General features: G+C 39.1%; 1 protein-coding gene across 1 annotated transcript in view; it reads left to right on the forward strand.

The window, feature by feature from the left end:
* PTPRN2 (protein tyrosine phosphatase receptor type N2) overlaps positions 1 to 15,714 on the forward strand; it is a 665,205-nt gene that overhangs the window by 591,187 nt on the left and 58,304 nt on the right. Inside the window, exon 15 of the mRNA XM_049798257.1 lies at positions 10,105 to 10,252. Coding sequence (XP_049654214.1) covers positions 10,105 to 10,252 — 148 coding nt within the window. The remainder of the gene's footprint in view (positions 1 to 10,104; positions 10,253 to 15,714) is intronic.

The raw sequence follows: 15,714 nt of genomic DNA on the forward strand, positions 1-15,714 counted from the left end.
ATGATCTTGAATGTGAGGATTTGACCATTGAAGATGTCTGTGGAGTTTGAAGTTTCCTGTCTCTGACAGTTATGGGAGTTTTCTAAGGAAAAGGCTGATTATCCAGTCTGTTCTTTCCCTGCTTTTTCCCACAGGTGACCATATGTTCACTTGTGTTTATGCATATTTTGCCGCTAGGCTGTGGGTATAGCATGGATTGCAAGACTTCTTGGGTTTCATATTGCGTATTCTCAATTTTCACACAAACCTGTATGTGTGTTTGTGTACAAACTCCCACTATCAATTTTGATAGCCTTTCCCCCCCCCCCCCCAAAAAAAAAAAAAAAACACTGAAAAGCAGAGGAGATTTCCTTTATGAGTCATAATTTGCTCCCGGAGAAGCACCTTTTCACTTTTATTCACATATTTAAGAAGAGTAGTAAGAGTATTACTGCTTACCCTTTTGCTCTAGCAGGGACGTTATGTCTGTAGAAATAATATTTTCCTTTCTAACCTCAAGATGGCCACTGTCTAGCAGAGGCATAATTTGCCAGACTATCTATAAATCACATCATGTGCTGTATCGCTTTGATGTACTTGGTCATGGTTGCCTGGGTTTTCCTGGTCTCATTATCTCTGAAGAACTTGACCATGCTTGAAGAGATTATTTTTAAACATGACGTTTTCAGAATTCTATATTTATCTCTTGGCAATTTTTATATATAGTAAATGAAGATGACTGTACAAGTGCTCTGAAAAGAAACACAGACTTTAATTCATTAAAATCTAAATTTGCAAACACAGTACCCAACCGGGAACCCAAATTTAGATGCTTAATTGAGTTAGCAGGGCTTGCAGAGGAAGAAGGCAGGGAATTTGGTTTTGTGTTTTCAGCTAGGTAATTAGTGTGTAGTAATATATTTTTAAAGTTTTCATTTCAGACATGCAACATCATTAGCAGGCGTATAAATGAATCACAAATATGTCTTGGATTGTGGTATGACGTTCAAACCATTAGTAAAAAAATGAAGTGAGAAGAAGGGATCATCTGAAAAATAGGTTTAATGTGTAAGAAGAAAATAGCAATTTCCTGTGAGAATGGAATTGGGTGTCAATATTTATCACAAAGAGTCAAAGGACTTGATGTGTATATTTTTTTGCAGTTTTCCTGCTACTTTTTTATTCAGCTGTGTAGCTTGCGCTTGTACTTTCTAACAAAGCCACCAGAAGCGCTTCCCAAAATGTCTCAGTTGATGAATTCAACTGACACTATCCTTGGCGTCAGTTCCTGTACTGCAGAGTTGTCTTTAATGGGGAGGTTGGGGTCTTTTTGTTTTGGATTTATTTTTAAGAAATGTCACAACATATCTCATGCTATGAAATAGCAGTATTTGGCTAAGAGGTTTAGCCCTCCATTTTTTGAAATAACATTCTTCCTTTATTTAAAGGCTATTTATAATTGCAGATTTTTATTGTGAAATCTACTAAGAGAAGTACAGAAAGCCTGGAAACTGATTTTGGCTAATTCATCTTTTAAATCTTTATTATTTAGTTTGGCATGTCTTTGTATAAACAGAATCTAATGTGCATAAATTAAATTCCTCTACTCATCAACCACTTAAACCCTGTACTTCTTAACAAAACCCCAAAACCGAAACCTATTCTAATTCCATTAGAGTCAGGACATTTGGTATGCTCTAATTACAAAAATTTTATCAGATATGGATTCATGAAGGTTGCATGACCTTTAGCCCTGTCTACAAACATGATCATGGGAAAAGGAAAAAACAGCGGTCAAGAAAACTGAGTTCTGAATTTCCCTGTAAAATAAGTGGTTTAGGAGCATATTCTGTGACCCTGGGAAATTCACTTCAGTGTTTCTGCCCTTTCATTTCCCATCTGTGAAATGGCAATGATACTTGCCTCCCCTGCAGAAGTAATGTGAGTACTTTCAGACAGTTGGACAGAAGGAGCTATAGAAATACAGAGATTGTAAGGGAGCAAATTATTTTCCTTTTATGGTAATCATCATCTCCTTTTTGTTGAGGTTTATTTAAAGCAAAGTAATTGCAGGGGTGAAACTTCATAGGCATAATTTAGATTTCAAGAGAGGGGGTAAGGAGGAGGAGATGGGGGTGGTTGTATTTTAAGACTGGGAAGACACCATTAAGTAGCTGATAATCCTTGAGAAGGGATTCTTTGTAGACTGAATTTCTTTATCTTCTGCTATATTTAGAGAGCCAGGTAGAGTAAATATTTCATGATTAAGCATTGTAATTTTTTTTAATGTTTAATTTCTTAGCTCCGTTTCCTTCCAAAAGTATACCTGCTTCCATCATTCCTATTCAAGCAATGTTTAGCATCACATGTATTTTCCCATATTTCCTCCAGAGCTGAAAACCTGCGTCAGTCCACACCAGGTTGTATCCAGCCATTTCATTGGGATTTCACTGAGCACCTTTGGCAGCTGGGAGCTGTAAGAAAAGGGATTAGCGAGTGTTTGTCTGACACACACTGATCCCAGCACCTGCTGATTGGATTGAAGTAATCCTTTTACAAGTTACAAAACTCTATTATCAGAGCATTAAGAGAGGGGGAGGCAGTGATATACACTACATCAAGGGTATATTAATTTAGGTAAACAGAACATAGGTTGCCATTTAATGTACTTGTGAATTACAGTCATTCTTGCAAAAGTTGCACAATAGTCTAGTCTGGCAGATAATGCCATACACTGCTCGTGCAAAGATGATACTTCTCTAGAAACCCAAGAACAATCATTTAGAATTATTTTAGATGGCATGCTTAAAGCACAACTGCTCCCTGTGTACATGCTTAGTTGTTTACAATAATCCTTACATCTACAAATATAAAATTGAAACTATGGAATGTCATCGTTTATTGTTGGCTGACATTACCACAGAAGTTAATTTCTTTCTGAATAATACAACCTATTTGAAACAATCTAGGACTATTATTCTCAACCAGGCTGAATAGTTGCTTTGTCAGAGAATTGCCTTCCTCTGTTTTTTTTTTTTTTTAGTTTTCCTTCATCACCTACCATATTATGTATGAAATTAGTAGTGTTTTGTGCCAAATGACTAGTAAATCTTCATAGTAGTTTTCAATACTTAATTGAAAAGGCTTCAGAACTACTCCTTTCACTGGTGTAATCAGGTACTAAGAAATACAAGAAAAATTAGATCAAAACACATTATAGTAGTAATATGGGTGCAAAGACCGAGGAGGAAAAATAATTTCTCAGTATTTTAAAAGACAAAATAGAAATTCCCGGGGTTTTATTTCCTAGATTTTTTTCATTTGTGGTTACCTTAGGCAGTTCTTGCTGTTAAGATCAGGAGATCCGGGATGGCACAGGACAAGTTAGAAAAGAGAAAAGAGCCTTTAGCCTGAAACGACTGACTAATCAGATGATGAAATCCTGGCTCCAGTAAAGTCAGGAGTGTTGCCATTGACAGTAGTGGATGCAGAATGCTCCACGGGATTGAAAGTATGTGAGACTTTATAGCCAGATGTTAATTTACTGAGATTTACTAAGTTCTGTGAGATACTGACAATGAGTTGCCACAACAGAATTTTCATTTTTGTATGTGTATGTATAAGCTCAACGTAACTAGCCCAATGAAGTCATATTTCTCTACAGTTAATGCTGAAAACTTGATTTGCCACGTTAGGACTAAAGCTAGTGCTTTTAACAACAGTTATGGAGTGACATTTCAAAGATGGAGCTGGTCTTGGCAACAGCTATAGGCTCTGCGTTACTGCAGGTTGGTGGTTGGATCAGAGCATCAGAAACATCTATGGTGCTTCAATAGAAATATAACTATTGGAGAAAACTGATTTTCTTAACATGTTAGTTGATCAAAAGAGTTAAATTGGTTGAGATGATAGTGCATCCTCTCTTTATTTAAGGTCTGCTTTTTTAAGGAAGAAAGGTGGAAAAGGTATGGGCATAGTTTGGCTCTGCTCCCATGTTGTCTTCTACCTGGGACACCACTGAGAGCATTCCTCATGGAAACACGTGTGATGAGCTCCCAGCCTTTGGTCTCTGCAACACCATGGCAGCTCAGAGGGAGACCGACCTTCTGTAAACAAGGAAGAGCCCAAAGTAACTTCAGTATTACTATGAAATGGTGTTAGGAGATGTGAGAAATCCTTAGAAAGTGTGAAGAAACATTGTGGTGCTCTGCGTGGTCTGAATATGCTTCAGGATTCTAACAGTGACACTTTGGGAGCTTTATTCGAGCAGATCTGGACAAGTATGGGTGCACCAAAATAGAAGAATAAAGTAATCGTAATTTTGTACAAGAGGAGGGGGGAGGAGGAAAGAGGAGAAATGAACTTTTCTATTACTGTTCCCTGAGTCCAGACTCCAACCCTAGAAAATAATGGAGCACATATTAAAAAAGAAATTGCTGATTATCTAGCGAGAGATTTTTCAAGGGCATAAAAGGGAGATAAGTGTGAGGGTCTCATTTAAGAGGATGGGGAAGGCTGGAGTCTTTCCTTTGTGTGTTTGCTAATCTCCTCCATCCTTTCTATTGGATAGCTGCACAATGAGTAAGAATGTGCATAATTTTATAAAGAATAAATCTTGCCTGGACAAACTTGATTGCTTTTTATTTAACTAAAACTACAAAACCAGTAGATGAAGTGAAAACAACAGATGTAATATATCCAGATTTTAATAAAGCCTTGAAACTGTCTCATGAATAGTTAATTGAAAAATTAATGTCGATATTTTAGAAGACAATTATGTGGATTGAAATGTGGCTAAAGGGTGATGTACAAAAAGTACTGATCAAAAGCTATGTATGGGAGTGTCTGGCAGAGTACAGGAATTGCTGTTAGATCCAGTTACATTTAATATTTTAAATAATGATCTGGAAGTGGATGGAACTGACAGTGACTTTTACAAGTGGTATCATAGTGTAAAGTTCTGCACAGAAGTGATGACAGAGGAGTAATTCAAAAGTTTGAAAACCTTAGACCTGAAAACACATACAAAAAATAAACTATCTTTGAAGAAAAGAGTCACAAGAAGAGATGTCTATAGTTTGCATAGATCCATTAATTAATGATCTGTGAAGACATTGAAATATATACAAGCAGAAATTACACAGAACAGCAATATTCTGTGTAAGCAGACTAGGGTTGCAATAAGTGGATTGGTGACAACGGGTAGCAAATTAAGTTTGCAATAGAAAAGCAATACTATTGGCATCCCTACGAAAAAGCCATCTCAAATGAGGACTACTATTCCTTATGGAAAATATTTGAGTACTTCCAGGAATACAGTGTATAGTTCAGACCAGTTTGTGTCCCAAATAGTAATGAGCAGTGTTTTAGGCTTCTACTTTAGATACAGGCCACCTAAATGTTAGAAAGTTTCTTAGTGAAGTGCAAGAAACGACACTATTTGAAGGCCTGGAAATGGGTAATCAGGTAGACTTCCTCTATCTCTAAATTCTATAGCACTGCAAGCAATATGAGTGGGAACAGAGAAATTTACTGTGAAGCCACTAATGATAAGGTATTCAGCCAGGAAAAGGAAGGAGAAAATCATGTGCTGTGTTGAAAGTAATTTGGATTTATGCAGAAAAGTATTCCTCTTACATATAGTCAATACAATATGTGTTGAAAAAGATGAGAAGTTTAAGCAGAATAGCAAAAACGCTGGGGTGTCCTGTGCCAGAACAATGTAGCCTACAAGTTAGCAGGGAACAAAGGCAAAAAAAAGCTTTTACTTAAGTCAGTTGGAGAGAATAACAAAACAAATTGTTTCAAGTATGGTCATTTAGTGCACAATTTGCTATATAATAGCTAAGGCCAATTCTCTTCTCTCCAGATTCCTTCTGAAGAACCCAGTGAAGCACCACGGCACTGCCTGGCCCTCTGCACCTCTGGAAAAAGAGGCAGCAGTTTGAAAGCAGTGGCTCTCACACTGTTAGGTGAAAGGTGTGGATTTGAGTGGTCACTGTTCACAAGGATTAAGATAATGTCCCATCCAGTTCTTCAGCTGACATTTGAGATTCGATTAGACCTGTCGAGGTCTGTCAGTTTAACAGTTGCCCATCTTTTCATTAAAAGAGACATCCTCAGTCGTGAAAAGAGCGTCTAATCAAGTACCATATTGGAAGTATGTTGTAAAAAATAATTGCTTTTTGTAATAGCTGAACATCATCTAATAAAATAGGTGTTTTTAAAACAAATATCTTGACAGATGCAAACCATACTATCTCTGAAGAAGGTATCTGGAGATTGACCGGACAACTAGAATTTAATTGTTGTATTTGTTAACCTTAATTTAGTCACAGAGCACGTACTGGATGCCACTCCTTGATTAAAAAAAAAAAAGGAAGGAAAAACAAAGTAGTTTGACACCATATTACAACATCAACTGAGCGCTCAGGAAGTTTTACTAAAGCCAAGGCAGGCTGTTGTGCTCCGTCTTTGTGTCTGTGTTCAGGCACGCTGAATCTGTCTTAATATTTGCCACTGGCACTGGTTCTCTTGGCCAGAGATTCATTGTCCCTGGGACAGTTTTTCATCCTCTGGCTGAAAGCTCATCTTTTGCCTTACGACTGGCATGTCTCACACAATAATAATAGATTTTACAACACACACCCCCCCTCCACATAATGTCGATGCATCCTTCTTATCCCCATAACATGTCTGGTAGCAAGAGCATCTCATCTGTGTATACAAGAGAAAGTATGAACTGGGCTACCAATTGTCCTTGCAGGTGAGGCTCTGGGGAAGGAAAATTAAGACTTAATGAAACTTGAAGTACCTCAGGAGATCTGTCCAAGCAGACAGTGTTTGTTTAAATAATAGCATATACTTGGGATTACAGGACTTGTCTTGATGTGGACCTATTGGTGAGACCAGACCTCTACCTTTTTCAGCAGGCTTTGAGGAGCATTACAGTAACAGTGGTGACAACCTCTATTTATTTTACCTGCTGCTCTGGGACAAGGAAAATCATGTGCGTTTGACATGTTGGTAATGAATTTCTTTTGTACCAGGCAAATGCTGTAGAATGTCTCATGAAAACATCCTAATTAACGAGTGGATTTGAGTAGACATACAATCTCTAAAATATCAAAAGTTCCACTCAATTTAATGTACATCCAGCAGCTCCCAAGAGAGTGTTTCAGAATCACTCAGCTTCTGTTTAGCAAAATGGGGATGAGCATAGGGGCTCTGAAGGACTGTAAATGAAAGATTACTTAACTCTGAGGGAATTGTCTGAATCCTGAATGTTTTAAAGCAAGCTTCTTTCTCGGTAGCTTTTTTAAACGTGTGTAAAGCAGATGTTCATATTGTGCAGAGCCTTCCACAAGCCTGTTGAAATAGTCAAACACCTTTTCAAGACCTGTCAGGAAGTGCCCTGTGAATCTGATCCATGCGATGGAGGTGTTGAAACTACATGAAAAGTGGTTGTCTGGTTAAAGTAAAGATTTCAGTGTGTTTTCATTTGAACATTCGTTTCTCTTTACACTCAGGATTCCCTGAAAAAGGAAGGTAAAAGTAACAGTATTCCTTTTTAAAGAGACATGAGTTATTTAAAAATTCATGTGCACTAAAAGCAATCAGATTACCTTAACTGTGTCACATTTGATGATTTAAAAAGAAAACAAATTTCTTTTTTAAAACGCAGTCCTTGAAATCATCGAATAGGCAAGCTGGAGCCAACGGGAAGCTCCTTGCTATGTACAGCCCTGCCTTAGGAATGAAATGTTCATGGCCCTTTTCATACAGCTTCGTGAATCTTACAGTACTTTGGAGAGATTCAGTGTTGGCGGGTCTGTACATCTGCATAAAGTGTCCCTGAAGTCTATGGGACATTGGTGATGGGCATGTCAAAATGAATCAGATTATAAAACTGTGGTTTAAAATGGGAAGATGCTACGGGCTGGTCCTTGATTGCCTGATCTCTGCCTGCTGCATGCTAAACAGCTTCTCTGAAGCCAGGAGTCTTGGCTCAGTGGTATTGTGATTTTGCTATTTTTTTCCCTTTGCCTCATAAAAATTCTCATATACCAACTAGTCTCTGCTCAGGAGGGATTATCTTTTTATTATGTTCAGTATACATATCAAGGCACAGATTTACTAGGAGAAAAGAACGGGATCTTTAGCCTCCCTCCTTTCCCCAGTAGCAACAGCCTTTTGGCAAGGACAAGCAAACTGTCAGAGGATGGTTTCCTCCCGCTAACTTGCGGGTGAAGGCTGGGAACACGTTAGCTGACCAGCTCCCCTAACACACGACGGGGCCGCGCAACTCTCCCAGCTCCCCGTCTGTCAGGTCACAGCTCTGTCCACTGCAGTGCTTTTTCCTTCATTATAGAAAAGAAGCAATCACCCAGTAGGTGTTTTGATTGTATCTAGGCCACCACTATTTTTTACCTCCTTTAGAAACCTTTCTTCTAATGCAGTATTTTTCTGTGTCCCTGAAGATGCCCTTTCTGGAAGCGTCACTTCTTGAATTGCTTTTCAGTAACAGGTTTGATTTACAAATCTCGCGTAAAGACGCACACACCCGACAAACCCTGCGCAAAACAAAGCTGTGTGTCAGGGGCTCTTTCGTAACTGCAAAACCCGTTCAAGCTGCAAGAGAGAGCGGTATCCTGCTTCGCCGGTGGGGTGGGAAGCGCGGCGGAGCGACAGCTTTAGCAGAGCTCCCATTTGGCGGAAGACAAGCTGCAAGCTTTTTGCACCTTCTGTTAAACCTGCTGAGAGGGCACGAGAGCCTTTCTTCCTTAAAGCATGTTTGGGAAGAACTATTTGAGATATAATAACAGAGATTGTTTATGGAAAAGGGTTTTCTAAGCAATTAAGCTGCTTTTTATACTTTTCAGTGAATCCTTTCCAGGAGCTTTTTCCAGCCAAGTGTTGCTACAGATTAGGCTGTGTTAGGGAGTGCTCCAGCAAGAACCGCTTTGACTGGTGTTTGGGCCAGAGGCACCCACAGCTCTGCTCCCGACCCCCGGCCAGACGCCGAGCCTGTCCCCTAAACAGCCTGTCCCTTTTTTCATCTGTTTAGGGATGTTAACTTCAGCCTACCTTGTAAAGGTAGTATGGAGTTTGAACTGGGTGTAATGTGAGATTATTCTGTTGCTTAGCATGGGAGAAGATGACAGACTCTGAAAGGTAATTTGCCTGTATAAGTAGGCTTACAGTACCTGGTGATCACTTTCTTAATTTTTGTGCTAAAGGGAAGGGAAGATTTCTGATTTTCCCCACCCCTCCTCCTTTCTGTTCTCTTCCCCTCACCTGCTTGGACAATTTTCAGGTCCATGGGGTGAAGGAATAGGGTTTTAGTTCACTTTTGGCAAATCTTTGGAACTGAATTCTCGATCCACTGCTGTACTGAATCTCTAGCCTTGGGAGATCTGCAAAAACTTAAGACCTGCACCAATATACTCTGATCATACCTGCCACAGCCAGTTAATTTTTCTTTCATGATGCTTCTCCTAACACTGTTGACTTTTCCTGAATGCCAGGTACGATCTTTTACAACATATATTAATATTAATTAACAGCACCTTCTCAGTTCAAGACCCTCTCTGTGCCAGTCCATGTGCAGGACGAGTTCCTAATGACCTGGTACTTGAGCCATGACACTTCAGCCTGACAAGTTTTTAATTCTCCTCAACAGCTGTATCATTGTTGTGACTTGCATATGTGCTTGAACTCTGGTTTTAAAAGCCTTCGGTTTGACGTGAGCTGTTGTTGTAGTAAGTAATTTTTATCAATGGGCTTTTGTTTCTTTTTTGGGATTTTTTTGTTTCTTTTGCCTGATGAAAGAGACATGTGAGACATTTGGGCTTACATTTTCTAGGTACTGAAGAAGAAATAGTTTTTTTCCCGAAGCTCAGTAGCTGGGGGTTTCAAGCATTTCTTCTCTGTTAGCACTGGTATATGTTAGCATTCTCATTTCGTACAGCACAAATAAGCTTAAAGTTAACTCTCTTAAGTGAATGAGTGTGTTTTGTCCCCAAAGCTCAGGATTCCCCTGCTTTCCTTCCTGAGATACATCCTTTTAGCTTAGCTTTGAGCTTAGCTAAGTCAATGCTTAATACAGTATTCTTTTAATTCCAGTCCTACATGGAAGATCATCTGAAAAACAAGAATCGTCTGGAGAAGGAGTGGGAAGCTCTGTGTGCTTATCAGGCTGAACCCAATGCCACCACCGTTGCACAGCAGGAGGAAAATACCCAGAAGAACCGCTCACGGACTGTAGTACCATGTATGTACACTTTAATTTGGTTGATTGCCTTTTAAGTTCTTGATGCTTTTTTCAATATCCTTTGCACAGTGATTTGAAAGCTACAGATGACGGGCAAACAGAATATGGAGTAGCTTATATGTGTACTAGAAAACTAGCTACAGCTATGGGCTGGGTGCATGTCCTGTTGTCATATCAGACACTGTTTGTCTCCTTATAAGTTGCATATATGTTACAAAAACGCATAACTATGTCACACAGCACTGCTGCTGCAGCTGTGCTGTCTCATGAAATTCAATAGCCAGAGTGCTTTTCAGTGCTGGAATATACTTTCTGTACAAGAGTGGCATCTGTAGCCATTCAACAGAAAGAAGTTTGGCTTGTGTTTAGACAAGTTGGTAGCATGTCCATCCAACAGTAATACCAGCAGTCTATAATCAGAGCTAGATGATCTGTTTATCAGATACTCAGCTGTACTGAATGAGCCCCTTTAGGCTTTAGTGGATAAGCTTGCAAACTGGCTTCTCTCTCTGCTAGGCTTAGGATAAAAAGAGAAAAAGAAAAAAAAAAAGCAGCCAGTGTTTATATTCCTAGAATCTGCTCTTTCCTGTAAGCAGCCACCTTTCTGAGCTTGAAATAAAAGCAGCATATATTTCCTATGCAAATATATGTATCTCATAGATTACATTGGTAATCTATGGCCACACATTTTATTAAGCAACCAATGAAACAAAACTGAAACTGAGAATATATGCACAGTCCACAGCAACAAAAATGCTCGCAGTCAGTGTGCCCACAACCCAGCTGGGTAGCTTGGCAAACGTATATAGCTATTTTAATTTTTAAAGTGCCCTGAAAACATTAATTTTCCCTATGAGAGCCTTGAGTAAGTACTATTCCTCCTTTGGAAATGAGGAATGACAGGTAACACGTTAAGTAAATGTCAGAGCCAGATTTAGAGTGAAGATTCTTTGGAAGTACATGATAATTTAACTGAGCCCATCAGTCCTTGCCTATTTGCTTCAGCAGTATTTGGCTCTCTTGTTTATGTAGTGGCTTTTTTGCAATACTTTGCTGCTTAGGAGAGGAGTACGATAGTTAGGTGATACGAATTCTCCTGGCTAAATGTGGCGCTGGTGGAAAGCCTTTTGGGGCAACAGCAACAGTTTGCTGACTTCCATGTGTTTTGGGATCAGATCTGTTAAAAAGTTCTAAAGAAGTCACCATGAAAGTTAAAGGAGTGCAAGATTTCCGTGCTCTTTTCCATCCTGAAAAAATAGCATTTAACCATTTTGACAGGAAGTGAAAATTGCTTTGTGATAATGTGTATTGATCCAAGTTAATCTTCCTGCTTAAAGTGTTCTTTTCAATGTGGACTTACAGTCAGACCATCTTAAGCTATTCCAAGTCCCTGCTCATAAATTAAGCCAGATTGTTTCTGGTTGCTGCCTTGGAGACAGCATGGGAGCTACAGGTGTTGCCAGATATTGCTGCTGGTTATTCAGCTGATGTAGGAAACATGTCTGCATGATACAACGAGCAGTAAGATAGGGACCCTCAGACTAGACCGTTCTAGCTCTGAATCCAGAAGTAACATAGCTGCGGCAGTCCTAAAGAGCAGAGATTTTTAGCTTGTGTGTCATACCACACTAGAGAGCTGAACTATTTTCAGAGCTAAGATAGTCTGTCTCTTTTTATCATATGGTACCATGTGGATGAATCAGCCTACACTAATAAGCCTTCAGCTGACGAGTCGCTACCATTGCTTCTTCCATGGCACATTGTTACGCCTGTTCTTCTGTTCTATCGCCAAGTCTAGACTGAATCGGTACTACCTGGGAAGGTATTTGGACGTGGACAAGGTGGCTGCAATTTATCTGAAGCTTTAATTAGAAGTATTTTATCACATTTAAAATCCCTTAGTACTTTTACAAGAGCAAAATGCTACTTTTTGGCTTTGTGACAATGTGGAAACTTCTATTATGGCTATTAGTGCACTGGGAGCTTTCCTTTTTGACTGAATTGCACAAAATTACCTGCCCTCACTTTCTGAAGTTGCTGCGCACTGTTAAACAGCCATGTTATATCCTTAAAACTACTTTGATGATGGGTGGAAAGTGCGGCATAGAGTTTAAACAATATCAGATTTTGATAAGGTGATGGTTATTGTAGACTCTCAGATTAGACTGAGATGAGAAAGAGCCCAGTTTGCCCACTTCTTTTTGGCTATGTTTGACACTAAATCTATAACAAAAAGTCACAGATTTGCTTCATAATGAATTAAGAAGCAATGCTCATACGGTTTTAATATGCTACAAAGTTGTTATGCCACATTCAAGTATTCTCACAGAGTAATGCCTTGTTAGCATTTCCTTACCCCTTTCATATTCATAATCACCTTGACAGGGTAGAACAAGATTGCCAATTCATGTAAAAGATTTCACCTTAGGAAGGCTTAAAAGAAGCTTTAATATCATGTTGCATTTACTTTGCATTTTCCTTTCTTAAGCAGTCTTAAAACAATACAACTTTATTTTTTGCTGATTATATAACTAATTTCTAGATTAACGTTATCTTTAATCTCACAATTTTATCATAGATTTACTTTTATACCTATCTTCTCTATTTACAAACAGCTTTTAAAATACTTGGTAGCAGAACACCTTGACACTGCAATTAATGAATTACTAGTTAAAAAAATTCTGACTGTGGAAGTAACTTGGACCTTCTCGATTAACAAAACTGCATCCTTTTATCCAACCAACAAGCAGATTGCTATAATTTAGTGCAATGGGATGCCTTTTTTCCGTATGAACACATGAGCAGCTCTATTTGTTGACGTCCAAAAAAAGACTTTCCAGACTTTATTTTCTCTTTCTGCATCTTTGCAAAATAAAACCATCTCAATGGGGTCAATACTGTATGTTTTTATTTATGTATACCATAGATACATCTAGGTATTTTGAAAATCTAGCAAACAACTTTTTGCAGTGGTCATCTGTCAAAAGCTGTCTACTATAGCTGGGTCCGTGAGTCATGGCATATATTAGAGCAACCCTCTTACCTCTGTGCTTTGGTTTTCCTCCAAAGGAAAGCAAAGCATTTAGGGGCAGAGTGTGCCCCCAGCTCTGAGGTTTGTGTGCAGGCAGAGCACAGCCAGGGGTTGTGCACTGACGACGGGACAGCCTGAGCAGAGTGTGCTTGCTCTGGGTGTGTGCATGATCTGTATCAGTAATGCATGTACAAATAGTGCTCTGGCATAAATGAACTTGACTTCAGTTCAGATCTAAGAAGAGCTCTGTTCTGTGCAGATAACCTATGGGCAAAATAATCAACACATTATGATTCTTTGCAGTCATCAGACTGCTCCACGTTTGGTCCTCAGTACTTCTTCACTTTCTTACTTCAGTGTAGTTCTGTAGAGTGCTTTGTATGGAAAAAAAAGTATCAGTCTAAATCTAGGAGGAAGAGAATGAAGATCTGGGCAGAATGTGCCAGGCTGATAGTTGTGAGGTTCACTCTGCTGTGTGATGCCTGGATTCGGACAACCCAAAGTCGCCCATATTCCTTGTTTGCCTTTGTTTGTTGGTTCTGTTCCTTCAGAAGTATCTGACTAAAAGGAAACAGAAGACACAGAGAATTAGGTAAGATGTGAGTCTTACTTTTCCAAGCTTTCAATCCCCATCTGAAAAACAACAAAAGTAATAGATCTTAATTAAGTCGTAGGGCTACTGTGAGATAAACAGAAGACCGTGAGATGGAATAATACTGTAGTATTGGTCACTGTTTAAATAATCCAGATAGATATGATGTTTTGCACTCAACTCAGTCATTTAAACACAGGAATCCAGTGCCATTTGAGATGCCTGAAGTATTCAAGGTACCCACGCAGAGCTAGTAGGTGTAACACAAGCTCTATGGGAGACCTGTGCCCTCCCAGCTGCTAGCCTGAGTGTCCTTAGGGCACCTCAGATGTCACTAGAAGCCTACACTGAGGCATTGAATCAAGTTCTCTGGGCATGATTCTCTGAAATCGTAGATTAAGATGCCTAAATTTAAGTGTCTCCATGTAGCTGCCTCCATATGAGCCAGGTGTCGAAGCACCCATTACAGCCAGTGAAGAGCTAGTCAGTGCAGTGGCATCAAGAGAGCTCTGCAATGGCCAAAAGTTGCTCTTTGGTTTACAGTGAAATTAATAGCTCTAGGATGCCCTCATATATCCTGTGCGAGCTTCAGCTGCTCGTCCAGTAGCGTCCAAGTCTTTACGTCTTGTGTCATATGTGTTCTCCTTCTGCAATGTCTCATCTACTCTACCATTTCTCAAACAGTACATGTTCATGTTTAGCCAACTAAATCAAGCTCCATTAACTGTAACCTAACCCACATGAAGACATCTGTATGTAGACACCAAAACTTAGGTTTCTCAGTCTATAAATTGAGTTTTTATATACTGCAAACTCATGTGTGTTTGCTTTATATTTTGTCCTTTATCCTCTATCCTTTATACTTCATAATTTATACTTCATAATTTATACTTTATATTGTATACTGTATATTTTTTATGTATATAAAATACAACTGTGCTATGTTTCTCCTCAGCTATAGGTTAGTACTAGCCTTCTTGTTGAGGAAGCGTCTCTCTGCCATCCATATACATCTATACATTTTGCTTTTCTTTCAGCTGTGGCTTGGCTGGAGCAATAGCAAATGCAAACTAGTTCAGCATTCAGCAGCAGCTATTGTAGATATTTGAAATGATGACTAGCTGTAGCTTGGCCAGATTGCGGTAGCTAGTAACAGCATTTGTCTTTTCTCTCACTTCCTTATTACTGTCCCTCTCCTCTCCTCTTTCTTCATTCATCTTTCTTTCTCGCTTTTTAGATTGATCTTATATATCTTCGTTTTCTGTCATCCCCTTCCTTCCTTTTATTTCCTGCTTCTCCTGCTTCTCTTTTCTTGCTTCTAGCATAATCAATATGCAGTTCACCAAAAAAAAAATCTTGTACATTGGGCATTTCCCCCGTAGTTGCTTATTGTTAACATAACAAACGGGTGTCCATGGTATCCTTTTTTTTTTTTCTTCTTCTTCTGCCTGTTTCTGAAGAGCTGTTATGCTAGTTCCTAGAAGCTTTGAGGTGATAACAGGCATAGACAAGCACAATCTGTTCATTGTCAATATGAACGCTTGATGCTGCAACTGAAGCACACATGGGTGCAAACTCTTGATATATGCAGAAAACACATGTACAACCTTTTTTGCGCACTTTTTTTTTTTTTCTGAGTGCAAATACAAAGTCTCACCACCTTCTCACTACCAAAGCCTTAACATGTCTCACCCTCTGATAAACCTTCCAAGACAGCAGGATAATGATATGGCACACTAAATCAGAGGGTCTGGATAAAACATTATGTTTTAAAAAAAAAAGGTCCTGAAATTAGTGATCTGACACTTGACTTTTACTGGAGAATCACACTGACAGCTC

Source organism: Accipiter gentilis, chromosome 4, assembly GCF_929443795.1.
Source record: "Accipiter gentilis chromosome 4, bAccGen1.1, whole genome shotgun sequence".
In the NCBI taxonomy this organism is placed as follows: domain Eukaryota; kingdom Metazoa; phylum Chordata; class Aves; order Accipitriformes; family Accipitridae; genus Astur; species Astur gentilis.